The 14,849-nt window shown below is 41.7% G+C and overlaps 2 protein-coding genes across 5 annotated transcripts in view; both read left to right on the forward strand.

Moving 5' to 3' along the window:
* The window catches only part of LOC109896175 (volume-regulated anion channel subunit LRRC8A), a 19,813-nt gene extending 13,789 nt beyond the window's left edge, over window positions 1-6,024 (forward strand). For all 4 annotated transcript variants that reach the window (XM_020490461.2, XM_020490462.2, XM_020490463.2 and 1 more), the window contains 2 exons: window positions 830-1,120; window positions 1,330-6,024. In XM_020490461.2, coding sequence (XP_020346050.1) covers window positions 830-1,120; window positions 1,330-1,605 — 567 coding nt within the window. In that variant the 3' untranslated portion in view covers window positions 1,606-6,024. The remainder of the gene's footprint in view (window positions 1-829; window positions 1,121-1,329) is intronic.
* Window positions 6,025-10,287: 4,263 nt separating this feature from the next.
* Window positions 10,288-13,992, forward strand: ppil3 (peptidylprolyl isomerase (cyclophilin)-like 3). The gene is made up of 6 exons (XM_020490460.2): window positions 10,288-10,693; window positions 12,076-12,150; window positions 12,719-12,812; window positions 13,035-13,102; window positions 13,181-13,299; window positions 13,580-13,992. Exons 1-6 carry the CDS (start codon window positions 10,691-10,693, stop codon window positions 13,704-13,706), a joined length of 486 nt encoding a protein of 161 aa, XP_020346049.1. The 5' UTR covers window positions 10,288-10,690; the 3' UTR covers window positions 13,707-13,992.
* The last annotated feature ends 857 nt before the right edge of the window (window positions 13,993-14,849 follow it).

Consider the following 14,849-nt stretch of genomic DNA (forward strand, 5'->3'; position numbering starts at 1 on the left):
TCCAATGGCACAAGGATATTTCTAAGTGACCCCAAACTTCTGAACGGTAGTGTATGTATGTACAGTGGGGCAAAAAACTATTTAGTATTTAGTGAAAACCTCCTTCCATCAGCAAGGGCATTGAAGATGAAATGTGGCTGGGTCTTTCAGCATGACAATAATCCCAAACACACCGCCCGGGCAACGAAGGAGTGGCTTCGTAAGAAGCATTTCAAGGTCCTGGAGTGGCCTAGCCAGTCTCCAGATCTCAACCCCATAGAGCATCTTTGGAGGGAGTTGAAAGTCTGTGTTGCCCAGCAACAGCCCCAAAACATCACTGCTCTAGAGGAGATCTGCATGGAGGAATGGGCCAAAATACCAGAAACAGTGTGTGAAAACCTTGTGAAGACTTACAGAAAACGTTTGACCTCTGTCATTGCCAACAAAGGGTATATAACAAAGTATTGAGAAACTTTTGTTATTGACCAAATACTTATTTTCCACCATCATTGGCATAATTAGAAATCCTACAATGTGATTTTCTGGATTTTTTTTCTAATTTTGTCTGTCATAGTTGAAGTGTACCTATGATGAAAATTACAGGCCTCATCTTTAAGTGGGAGAACTTGCACAATTGGTTGCTGACTAAATACTTTTTTGCCCCACTGTATGTATGTGTAACAAATAATCAAACTCTGATTCGAACTACAGCTAAGTGAAAAACCTGTGTGAAAAAGCCCCAAATCTAGTCCAGCACTAAGCTTAATCTGTGTCAGGGAAACTGGCCTTGTATTTATTAAATGTTTTTGTATGTATGAATGATGTATTATTATTATTGTCATCATTGAAGGACAACAACCTGAAGACCATCGAGGAGATCATCAGCTTCCAGCACCTGCACCGGCTAGTCTGCCTTAAGCTCTGGTATAACCAGATCGCCTACATTCCCATCCAAATCGGCACCCTCAACAACATGGAGAGGCTCTATCTGAACAGGAACAAAATCGATAAGATCCCCAGCCAGCTGTTCTACTGTCGGAAGCTGCGCTTCCTAGACCTGAGCCACAACAACCTCACCTACATCCCAGCAGATGTGGGGTACCTGCAGAACCTCCAGTACCTGGTAGTCACTGCTAACAGAGTGAGTGCTTTCCTTTTCAGATTTGGTTTGTTGTACAAACAGTTCTGAGGGTGTATTCTGGATTAGTTATGAGGAAAGTATTGTCTGTAGCCGTGTTGACTCATCTGAGAACTGTGAATCAAATCCCATTAATACATTGTGCAGTGATAGTCACGACCACCTGACACTACCTCTTGATCCCACTTTTCTTTATTTTCCCCCCCACTTAGATTGAGGCCCTGCCCAACGAGCTGTTCCAGTGTAAGAAGCTCCGTACTCTGAACCTGGGTAACAACTGCCTGACGTCTCTGCCGTCACGCTTCGGGGAGCTGACGGCCTTGACCCAGCTGGAGCTGAGGGGGAATAGACTGGACTGTCTGCCCGTGGAGCTGGGGGAATGCAGGCAGTTGAAGAAGACGGGCCTGGTGGTGGAGGAGGACCTCTTCAACACCCTGCCCACTGAGGTGAAGGAGCAGCTGTGGAAGGTGGACAAGGAGACTGCCTGAGTAGATAGGGGGATGGTAACTTAGTCGAAACAGACACAGGCCGGACACCTGGAGGACTGAAGAGGACTAGAGAGGACTACACAGACTCGGACAGCTCGCTAACAGAGCAGCCCCTGCTCACTCTGACTGTACTCTACTCTACTGCAGGGATGCTTTTCAAAGGGAATCAAAGTCCCACCGCCATGCCACTTTTTTTTCCAGACGTAAAAAAAAAGATACAAAAAAATCTGCCATGGGATACAGTGTGTGTGTTGAACAAGATGAGAGATGTCAGCTCGAATGTGTTGCACGTGAGGATACAAAATGCAAATGCCATATTTCTGTAAGAGAAGGGACTCTGCAGGTGGGCAGTGTAATTGTCATTGTCATTCAGGCAGGGTATATTATCCTGTTACATACAGTACAATAGGCCCCCCTTGATAGATTCTAGTCCATAGGGTGCTAAGTGGCAATAGTTAGTTGCCCACTCTCAGTATGTGCCAGATGGTGTATAGCTACTGTCCGCAATGACAGGAGGAAGAAGCTCCATTAAAGGAGGATTCTCCAAGATCTCTGGTCCTGTGCTCATTACTCTAGTGTGTGTGTGTGGTCCATTACATTCATAACAGAAAATATCTTAAATGGGGAATTTTCCACTCAAAATTGGACGGACCTAGCTGAATTTGTCAAAATCAAATAATGTTGTAGCGGCCAGGTCTTTATTCCTTGCTCACTGACTGACATTTTAGTTAACATGTTTATAAAGTGCTTAAGAACAGCCCGTAGCTGTGGTATATTGGCCATATACCACACCCCCCCGGGCCTTATTGCTTAAATACACCAGTGTTTTTTTTTTTTTCTCCAGTGGCAATTCGGCAAATTGTTGTTTAATCAGTAAGTTATGTCAAAGTAAACTGGGCCGACGACTGCTATACAATCCATTTATATTACTCTTCCTATGCATCAGCACTGGAATGTGCTGCTTAAATTAGATACGATGTCTGTAACAGCTGAGGTATGGGGCTGGAGAATTGTAACCACTCTCAAATTCATTGGCGGAGCCATGCAACTATGGACTAAGCATTCTCAGTCTCAATGGAAATTCTCCTTTTGAAAGAGGTTTTTATTCCAGGACTAAGCTTAATCTGAGTTATATTATTCAATAATCAATGGGTGTATATATCATTCATTTATAAGTCCACAAATAGATATAGCAATTACAGATAGACCCTTTCCTCAGCAATCCACTGCTGATGACATTGACAATCAACTCTTATTTCATGGTGTTTTCTCAGACATACTTGTCTCTTAATGGAATTATGCAAATATTCATGCTAGACTAAATAGTGAGACAAGACTTATCTGTTTCTTAGACACAGGCCTAAAAAGCATTCTCAGTCTCAATGGAAATTGTCCTTTGAAATAGGTTTTTATTCCAGGACTAAGCTTAATCTGTGTCTTGGAATTTGAGTTATATTATCCAATAATTAATTTATAACTCCACAAATGGATATAACAATTGCAGATAACATCCCAAACCCCACCGCCACCATGGGGCACTCTTCACAACGTTGACATCCGCAAACCACTCGCCCACAGGACGCCATACATGTGGTCTGAGGTTCTCAGCCTGGTTGGACCTACTGCCAAATTCTCTAAAATGACATTGGAGGTGGCTTATGGTAGAGAAATGAACATTCTCTGGCAACAGCTCTGGTGGACATTCCTGCAGTCAGCATGCCAATTGCACGCTCCCTCAACTTGAGACGTCAACTTGAGACGTCTATTGCATTGTGTTGTGACAAAACTGCACATTTTAGAGTGGCCTTTTATTGTCCCGAGCGCAAGGTGCACTGGTGTAATGATCATGCTGTTTAATCAGCTTCTTGATATGCCACACCTGTCAGGTGGATGGATTATCTTGACGAAGGAGAAATGCTCACTAACAAGGATGTAATCAAATTTCTGCATAAAAAAATATGGAACATTTCTGGGTTCTTTTTATTTCAACTCATGAAACATGGGACCAACACTGCATCTTGCATTTATATTTCTGTTCAGTGCATTAACAATAGCTACCTGGATGGCATCAGCATTACGTGGATTAATGGCAGTATTTGAATAGAATGGTCATATAAGGTTGAATTCAATCAAACCCACAGTATTTCCAGTTCTGGGGTCTATATAATAATACAGCATATTTTATTGAGGATACTGAATAAACAAGATAAATCACAATCGACAGATTTGATTCAATCTGTCCCTTTGTCAGGCTACCACAGTGGAGCATAGCCATCACTATGAAGGGATCTTGCTGACTACATTATGTTCATTTACAGAATTAAGGACCAAAATTGAGTTAGGATTTGAAATAAAAATGTATTGGTCACGTACACATATTTAGTAGATGTTGTTGCCGGTGTAGCGAAAAGCTCTAATGGTGCAGTAGGATCTACACATACATCTAAAAAATCAAATGGAATTAAGACATATATCAAATTTAGGATGAGCTTTGTCGGAGTGGCATTGACCAAAATACAGTATATACATATGAAATTAGTAAAACAGGATGTAAACATTAAAGTGTTCCATGGGTACTTTGGCCTTGTTAACTTGTACTTAAAGATGGGGATCGATGTTCAAGTTGATCCTTAATGTGTGGGTGCTATATTGAGCTACCGGTTACTACTGTTCATTAGTGTTGATATGCAACCATGAATGGGGCTCTATGCTCTAGTTAAGAGGTTGTTAGGGTGCAGCTGAAATGGCACCCTAAGTAATGCACTGTAGGGAATAGGATGCCATTTCAGATGCAGTTGAGTTTCCATTTCTTAACTAGTCATTCTAGCTGTTATGAGTCTGACAACCAAATATCTCATCCTCATAGGTCATTCCATATTCATCTATTTGTTCATCAACATCTATTTTTGTGAGTAAAATTCTACACCCCCCCACCCCCACCCCCACCCCAGCATTTCCGGGTTTGTCTCAGTGAGCATGATGATGTTGCGATGATTGGGTTTGTCTCATTGAGCATGATGATGTTGCGATGATTGTGGACTTCTGTATGCAAGGTCAACGCATGGCTCTGACACAGCAACACAACACGTGCATAGAGGAGCTGTCTTGTCATCAGGAAACAGGGATTATAACACAGATGCAAAGAACATTGCTGTGGATGACATGGAGATTAACAAAATATGCACAGTGGTCTTATGACTGAAGGACAACACAAACAACACCGGAATGATGGCTGGCTGTGTAAAGCTGTTCTGCCAATGCTTGTCTTTCGCACTTGCCCATGCAAGAAGTTAAGAAGATTTAAAGCTATTGGAAGATGGGCTCATTGTAATGGTTGGAATGGAATTAATGGAGCGGAGTCAAACATGGAAACCACGTGTTTGATTCCATTAATTCCAGTCCAGCTATTACAATGAGCCCGTCCTTCTATAGCTCCTCCCATCAGCCTCCACTGGTATTTATGTTCTTAAAAGGTTTTTATGACATGCACGTTTCCTCAGCAATCCACTGCTGATGACGTCAACAATCAACTCTTATTTCATACTTGTCTCTTCATGGAATTATGCAAATATTCATGCTAGACTAGATAGTGAGACAAGATTAACAGAAGGGATCTGTTTTTTAGACACAGATTAGTCCAGGACTAAAAAGCATTCTCCTGACCATTTTTCTTCAGTGTTGACAGTTATTATTAGTACAGTACACTATAACCTCAGGAAATGTACATTTCACTTTTATCCGTGCATTGTTTTGGTGTTGCTTTAATAGCAGATTATTTTTGCTCCACTCATTTTTATGTTCATTTAAACAGTTGTTATACCACACATTTTTATAATTATATACGTTTTGAAAATGTTCTAGTCAATAGTATTTAATATATTTAATATTAAATGCAGCTTCAAAATTATATTTAAATAAAACACTTTTGTTTCTGAAATCATACATCACATATGTCAATAGATATATTTTGTGTGTATTCATTTGTGTTGTTTCCTTTGTTGCTCACTTTAATTAAGAGTATGGAAGAAATTGATGTGTACAGTATATGTTTTAGAGCCATCATAGATGTACAGTAGACCCTACTCCTACCACAATAGCATGTAGTTAGTTGTATTTTAAACTGGAATGTCATCCTCCAACATGTTTTTTTTTTTACACCATATATTTTTTTTAAATCAAATTCCTCATCTAAGAGACTGACAACCCCCATTGTACTGCTAGTAAGTAGTGTATCAGCAGTATTAACTTTGTTGCCAAAAAATCTCCCAGCACTTCAGGAAAATAACATTGCTATTTTGTTTACATGACATGATGTTGTCAACTGTCTATTTGATCCTAATTATGCTCTAAAATATTGTCATCATTCCCCTCCTTTAATTCCTCTTGTGAAATTACAGTATAATAAACTTAATTACGCACTTACACTTGTCTTATTTTAGCATTTGCTTCCTGGATCAATTTGTGTTGAATTTGATCAATTAAGTGGGCACTTTACACTGCCTAACCACAACAATCAAGAGGCTTGATATGGATATGAAGTACTACTATATTGTAATAATATTGGAATATGGGATCTTTCTGATTTTGTAATAGACATTTGAGCACAAGTCTGCAAGTAATTATGTTGACCTTCTCTAGATGAGAGAAAAAAAGTTCCATCATAACAGTAGTAAGAAAGGCCATGTGAGGATGTGACAGATCCAGGTGACAATGGTCGTGTTCTTCTGCTCAGTGCTCCTGGTGCTTTCAAAACAACTTGGAACCTCTATGAGTTAACATTTGCATCTGTTTTTTGAATAGAGCTTTCTTTTAGTTGATTGTAACTCTTTCCAAATGGGAAACTCGGAGCTCATCCTTCTACAATGTGATTCCAAGTTGGTAAAACAATAGGAGTTTTACGAGTTCAAAGTTGTCTTGAACTCGGCATCATGCGTTGCATGCATTAACCGTCGGGCACCAGACTGCTACAACATATGATGTTGTAAAATACCTATCCAGGCGTTGTAAGATCTGTCAAGCGTAAGCAATGTCTGAGCAGAGGAACACAACCTTTGTGTACAGAGAGAACCAAAGGGGGACGAGCTTTAGGGACACCAGTAGTGATGGCGCTTTCAAGACAACTGGGAACTCTGAAAGAAAACGAGGTCAAATCATGATGTCAGTGATTTTCAGGTCGGAAAGTCGGAACTCTAGAAAAATGTGTTTTCGACTTGGAGTTGTTTGTTCTGAATTCCTAGTTGTCTTGAACGCCCTGAAGTTGCAAGTCTGTGATTTCCCAGTTCCCAGTTGTTTTGAACAGGGCATGAGGGGGGTAACATAGAGATAGATAGAGGACTCATCTTTGTATCTGTGCCATTATAGCGTCTGTGAGAGCATGGGCTGCGCCACTGAGGCAATCTCCATTTTGACGTGGTGAATTTTCTACTTTGCAATTGGCTGATCCCTCCTGATGACACGGTTGGACATGACTCCAACCGGGTGACTAGGATAGTATCATGGCGCCGGAGAAGATGGCTGACGTTTTACTTGCTCCTAACCGAATGTGTTTTTTCCCTTGTTATTTTCTGTTGTTTGTAACTTGTTTTTTTTAACTTATTCTGTACGTATTGTTGCTGCTACCATCTCTTATGACAGAAAATAACTTCTGGACATTGAATACTCACAATGAACTGGCAGAAACTTTGTTTCTTCTTTAACGAGTCCGACGAGAAGGACATACTGCTTTCCCGGGAACAGAGGCAAATCCCCATCATTTGCTTAAAGACAAGATGGAGAAAAAGAGGATGGAAGTCGGGCTGCATTCTGAGAGTTCGTAGGCGATCCGTTCTACTAGCTAGCATGCAATTTTGGGAAATAAAATCGACGACCTACGAGGAAGATTAAATTACCAACAGGACATTAAAAACTGTAATATCTTATGCTTCACGGAGTCGTGGCTGAAGGACGACATTATCAACATACAGCTGGCTGGTTATATACTATCGGCAGGATAGAACAGCGGCGTCTGGTAAGACAAGGGGGACGGACAATCTATATTTGTAAACAACAGCTGGTGCACGACATCTAAGGACGTCTCGAGGTTTTGCTCGCCTGAGTACCTCATGATAAGCTGTAGACCACACTATCTACCTTGAGAGTTTTCACCTGTTTTTTTTGTAGCTGTCTACATACCACCACAGACCGATACTGGCACTAAGACCGCACTCAATGAGCTGTATTCCCCCATAAGCAAACAGGAAAACACTCACCCAGAGGCGGCGCTCCTAGTGGCCTGTGACTAATGCAGGGAAACTTAAATCCGTTTTACCAAATTTCTATCAGCATGTTAAATGTGCAACCAGAGGGAAAAAAAACTCTAGACCACCTTTACTTCACACAGAGAGACACGTACAAAGCTCTCCCTCGCCCTCTATTTAGCAAATCTGACCATAATTCTATCCTCCTGATTCCTGCTTCCAAGCAAAAATGAAAGCAGGAAGCACCAGTGACTCGGTCAATAAAAAAGTGGTCAGATGAAGCAGATGCTAAGCTTACAGGTCTGTTTTGCTATATGTTCCGGGATTGTTCCAATGGCATTGAGGAGAACACCACATCAATCACTGGCGTCATCAGTAAGTGCATTGATGACATTGGACGCTCGTCCGATGTGGCAGGGCTTGCAAACCATAACAGACTACAAAGGGAAGCACAGCCGAGAGCTGCCCAGTGACACAAGCCTACCAGAGGAGCTAAACTAATTCTATGCTCGCTTCGAGGCAAATAACACTGAAACATGCATGAGAGCAACAGCTTTTCTGGACGACTGTGTGACTACGCTCTCCGCAGCCGATGTGAGTAAGGCCTTTTAACAGGCCAGCATTCACAAGGCCGCACGTCGCAGGACGTGTACTGCAAGCATGCACTGACCAACTGGCAAGTGTCTTCACTGACATTTTCAACCTCTCCATGTCCGAGTCTGTAATACCAACATGTTTTAAGCAGACCACCATAGTCTCTGTGCCCAAGGACACTAAAGTAAGCTGCCTAAATGACTACTGACCCGTAGCACTCACGTCTGTTCCCATGAAGTGCTTTGAAAGGCTGGTCATGGCTCACATCAACATCGTTATCCCAGAAACCCTAGACCCACTCCAATTTGCATACCGCCCTAACAGATCGAAAGATGATGCAATCACTATTGCACTCCACACTGCCCTGTCCCACCTGGACAAAAGGAACACCTATGTGAGAATGTTATGCATTGACTACAGCTCAGCGTTCAACACCATACTGCCCTCAAAGCTCATCAATAAGCTAAGGACCCTGGGACTAAACACCTCCCGTTGCAACTGGATCCTGGACCTTCTGACGGGTCGTCCACAGGTGATAAGAGTAGTTAACAACACATCTGCCATGCTGATCCTCAAGACAGGGGCCCCTCAGGGGTGCTTGCTCAGTCCCCTCCTGTACTACCTGTTCACCCATGACTGCACGGACAGGCATGACTCCAACACCAGCATTAAGTTTGCCGATGACACGACAGTGGCCTGGTCACCGACAATGATGAGACAGTCCTGCCGTACATACACTACCATTCAAAAGTTTGGGGTCAGTTAGAAATGTCCTTGTTTTTTAAACAAATGCACATTTTATGTCTTAAAATAACATCAAATTGATCTGAAATACAGTGTAGACATTGTTAATGTTGTAAATGACTATTGTAGCTGGAAGCGGCTGATAAAAAAGAAGAAGATATATCTACATAGGCGTTCATTATCAACAACCATCACTCCTGTGATCCAATGGCACGTTGTGTTCACTAATCCGAGTTCATCATTCTAAAATGCTAATTGATCATTAGAAAACCCTTTTGCAATTATGTTAGCACAGCTGAAAACTGTGGTTCTGATTAAAGAAGCAATAAAACTGGCCTTCTTTAGACTAGTTGAGTATCTGGAGCGTCAGCAGTTGTGGGTTCAATTACAGGCTCAAAATGGCCAGAAACAAATAACTTTCTTCTGAAACCCGGCAGTCTATTCTTGTTCTGACAAATGAAGGCTATTCCATGCGAGAAATTTCCAAGAAACTGAAGAACTTGTACAACGCTGTGTACTACTCCTTTCACAGAAAAGCGCAAACCGGCTCTAACCAGAATAGAAAGAGGAGTGGGAGGCCCCGGTGCACAACTGAGCAAGAGGACAAGTACATTAGAGTGTCTAGTTTGAGAAACAGACACCTCACAAGTCCTCAACTGGCAGTTTCATTAAATAGTACGCACAAAACACCAGTCACAACATCAACAGTGAAGAGGCGACGCCGGGATGCTGGCCTTGCACTCAGTCCTTGGATCCCGGTAGCACGTTTTGTTTTTTGCCCTTGCACTACACAGCTGATTCCAATAACCAACTCATCATCAAGCTTTGACTCTTTGAATCAGCTGTGTAGTGCTAGGGCCAAAAACTAAACGTGGGCAGGACCAAGTTTGGGAAACACTGGTCCAAAAAAGTCACTTTCCCAGAGCTACTGGTCGTGGTTCTCGTGGTTTCGTCTTCAACCGAAAATGTGTTTCCCAAAAAATGTATTCCCTTTCAATATTCCCACTGTGATGATGTTTCCCATTTGAACCAAATTAACCAATCCAATCTATCTGTTTCAACGTTGATCTCGTGTACGTAATTGGTATCAGCTGATCGAGGCCGGTGGCAACCATAGAGATAATTAGAGGACACAACATCGTATCTGTCCGATTATGGAATCTATGAGATCATGGGCAGCGCCATTGACAGTAAAATATACTTTGGGGCACTAGAGTCCTTTATCTATTTTTATGGCGGCAACAACAAATATGTGATTACATTTCTTGCCACTGTGGGTATTACATATATTTTCGTGGGTTATTCAGATTCTCCGGTAATCAAGCACGGGCGATTGAAATTCATTCTTGTATTTTTCGGCTAATACAAAACACTACGGTAATTCGTAATTTTAACGTCCGATAACTAGGCTACTCGAACTATAGAAGCAGCGGAACCATTGTGCGTTCAGTGTATGACGCTAGTCGAATATATTTGTCTGATGCACCATCTCATATTCCGGCGTTAAGAAAATGGTGAGAATATTCAATCTTACTACGCATGTTTCATGTATAATCTTTGACGAAATGCACAAAACATGTAATAAATACAACGCCTGTTATCACTGAACACAGTCATCTTTGTTTGAAGTAAATATTTTGCAGCTGTAACTTCGGGAGCAACATAAGCATACGCGTCTGCTTCAATGCCAATTTCCACTCCTTAACAATACAATCTACCTAGCTATTTAGTCAATTTCGTGTGAACAAATAATTGCAGGCAATTCGTAATACGTAGATATTAAGGATGAATTAAATATACATTTTTCAATAATGGTAAGTTACAGTTCATATAAGGAAATCAGTCAATTGAAATACCTTCATTAGGCCCTGATCTATGGATATCACATGACATCAGAACCAGTCAGTATCTGGTGTGACCACCATTTGTTGCATGCAGCGCAACACATCTCCATCACAGAGTGGATCAGGCTGTTGATTATGGAATGTTATCCCTCTCCTCTGCAATGGCTGCGTGAAGTTGCTGGATATTGGCGGGAACTGGAACATGCTGTCGATCCAGAGCATCCCACACATACTCAATGGTATGCAGGCCATGGAAGAACGGACATTTTCAACTTCCAGGAATTATTATACAGATACTTGTGACATGGGGCCGTGCATTATGCTGAAAGATGAGGTAGTGGCGACAGATAAATGGCATGACATTGGGCCTCAGGAAATGGTCACGGTGTCTGCATTCAAATTGCCATCGACAAATTGCAATTGTGTTTGTTGCCTGTAGCTTATGCTTTCCCTCACCATAACCCCACCTCCACCATGGGTCACTGTTCACAACGTTGACATCCGCAAACCGCTCGCCCACGCAACGCCATACAAGCTAAGCTGTCTGCCATCTGCCCAGTACATTTGAAACCGGGATTCATCCATGAAGAGTACACTTCTCCAGCGTGCCATCGGCGGTGAGCATTTTCCCACTGAAGTCGTTTACGACGCCAAACTGCAGTCGGCTCATGACCCTGGTGAGGAAGACAAGCGGTTTCATTAGCTGTCTGGGAGGCTGGTCTCAGATGATCCCACAGGTGAACAAGCCAGAGTGAAGGTCGTGGGCTGGCGTGGTTACACGTGTTCTGTGGTTGAGGCCGGTTGGATGTACTGCCAAATTCTCTAAAACAACATTGAATTATCTGGCAATGGCTATGGTGGACATTCCTGTAGTCAGCATACCAATTGCACACTCCCTCAACTTCAGACACCTTTGGCATTGTGTTGTGACAACTTCACTTGTTGCATTCTTATTTTGCGTTTATTTTAGTTCAGTATAGATAAAGAAGGAAACAATTCACAACTTTGTGCCTTTTGGACAATATTTAATTATTTTCTAATCCCTTTTACAGGCAGTGACACTGCACACAGAACTTGGGGATTTAAAAATCGAGCTGTTCTGTGAACGTGCCCCGAAATCATGTGAGGTGAGTCACACACTGTGTGTGCTTATTTGCTCTGATCATGGTGTCTCGCCTGTCTTTGTTCTACCTCAATACTATACTTGGATTAGTCATCTCCATCGATAGAGGACTTAACATTCTACAAACGCATGTCATACAGCAATTGGCTGCTACGCACTAGCTCAGCACCGGGATTAAACACTCTTGTCAAGTCAAACAGTAGTTACCTAGCCATAGCCATCTTCCACCTCTGCACTGTTTTGAGTGGAAATGTCATGCTATTCACTGCAGTTGAGTTGTGCTTGTCCTAAAGCCAGCTGGGCAAGTAGCCTTCCCGCCCGCTTTGAGCCACTGGCATGGTCCTTAAGCCAACCCCTTTATACTGCACTTGCCTTTTAATCAGGATTGGTATGATTTTAGGTGCCTATTTTAAATTTGATGTTGCACTAGCATACCCAATCACCATCCCTGCTTTACATCCTTTTGGTCTCTAGAACCAGGATTGAAGAACACTGCTCTACACTAGCAAGTCATTACAGTTGGCTGTAGCCAATAGATTGCTCTAATCAGAACTTTCTGTTTGTGTTGACAGAATTTCTTAGCCCTGTGTGCAGGTGGGTTCTACAATGGCTGCATATTCCACAGGAACATCAAAGGGTTCATGGTACAGACCGGCGACCCCACAGGTAGCTTCATCAGAACTGAATTATCGTGTTGGAAGGCTTATTGTCTTTAATTTGGCACTCCTTTTTTTAAAGGACCAATAGCCCAATGTACAAGTCAATTACTTTATCAGATACCAATTGTCAGCATGTCACTCCAAACCCATGGAATAGTTTGTTTTCTGATCATGCAAAGAAAATTATCTGCCTCTCTTGAAAACATGCATTACTTTTTAATCTTGGAAGGCACTGGAAAAGGAGGGACGAGTATTTGGGGACGGAAATTTGAAGATGAGCTGAGTGAACACCTAAAAGTGAGTACCTCAATGGGACAGGTAGCAACAATTCTCGGTATATATTAACTGACATTTTTTTCATTTATTTCCGTGCAGCATAATGTGCGTGGCGTGGTTTCTATGGCGAACAACGGCCCCAACACGAATGCCTCCCAGTTCTTCTTCACCTATGCCAAGCAGCCCCATCTGGACATGAAGTACACCGTGTTTGGAAAGTAGGTCTTTGTGGATGTCTGAAGTTAGCTAACTAAGAGGATTATCAAGAATGGTTTCAGCTACAATCTGCCGTTGTATGTCATTGGGGATCCAAATAAACACAGTGTCAGTATTTAATGTGGTTATAAGTGATTGCTAGCAGATCATGACTTCAGTCTGTTATTTTGATCTAAACATTCTCTTGACTGTGCATATTATGTGGTTTGTGTTATCTCCAACATTTTGTGAACTAATGCATTGCTACAATACTTTTTTCCTCTATTTTCTTTCGATAAGCAGAATAATAGATGGCTTGGAAACACTGGATGAACTGGAGAAGCTCCCTGTCAATGAAAAGTCATTTCGGCCGCTGACTGAGACTCGTATAAAGGACGTGACTCTTCATGCCAACCCATTTGCAGGATAGACTGTCTTAAGCACACGAACACACAGCCTTAGACCTGACATCTGCCAATTTAGGTGAAATCTTCATTTAAGCCTCTCAAATGTTTAGACTATTTATAAACCAGAGGCCTTTGAATTCAGTAAGGCAACTAAAGAGACTGTCACTGGAGTTTAAAACATATTTCCTTTCATTGAATTTGGCATGTAGTATGTCCTCAATGCTTGGCCCTTGCATCTATGTGAGCTCAATATGTTGGTTTTATAAATAAATTGTTTAGTATTTTGTACCAAAAACTTTTTTTTTTATACATTGTGTGTTTTCTTTTTTACACCATGATAACTTGACATGCCCTGGGTTTGTGAAATCTTTAAAGAAAACTGCATTCGTGGAGTTGCTGAGCACAGCCAAGATGGTGGCTCAATTAAGATTCGTTCACTCAGGCCGTTTACCATTGGAAACAATAGTTGGTTCCGGTCTAATTAACTTGGTGTCTCCCACACACACCAATCTAATAGCAGCTGGTTCTGGTCTACTTGGTAGTTTGTTGATTTTAATTTAACCGTCTCTGGCACAGCCACAAGTGAACTTGACCGACATAAAATGAAATTGTAATAGACGTTCTAAAAGCAGTTACGGCCTCGGAAGGATTTCGGGTGAGTCGGATTTCAGTGCATGTTACCCCTCAATCACACCGATCGTAAATGCACCAGAAGTACATTAATTTCCTATGGAACTCTGGGTTTGCCTAGCAGTTGCAGTGCGTTCTGTGGTACATACATTGGATTTATCAAACGTATGTCTCAAACTGACGGTTTGACAATAGCGGTATCTAATTTGTAACTACGAAAATAGTTTTGTCAAACCGATTGTGAACCCAAAAGTTTACGGCATAATAAACAATTTGTTTAGGGTGTAGGGGCAGATTTGTTATCTTGTCTTCAGGAGATCTTATTTACTTTATCTAGTCTGATCAGTGGAATAATTCTTATAACAATGGGATACAATAGAGGGTAATTACTGTGCTTGTCTGCAAGAACTCCGTTATTCCCCACTATTTTATTATTCCACTTCTTCCCAATTTTGCCAGTGTTATCACATATTTGAAATCTGATATGGCTACTGGTGTTTTTGAAAATGAATTATATGAGGCTGTGTTTTTGCAGC

This window comes from Oncorhynchus kisutch, linkage group LG8, assembly GCF_002021735.2.
Source record: "Oncorhynchus kisutch isolate 150728-3 linkage group LG8, Okis_V2, whole genome shotgun sequence".
NCBI lineage: Eukaryota > Metazoa > Chordata > Actinopteri > Salmoniformes > Salmonidae > Oncorhynchus > Oncorhynchus kisutch.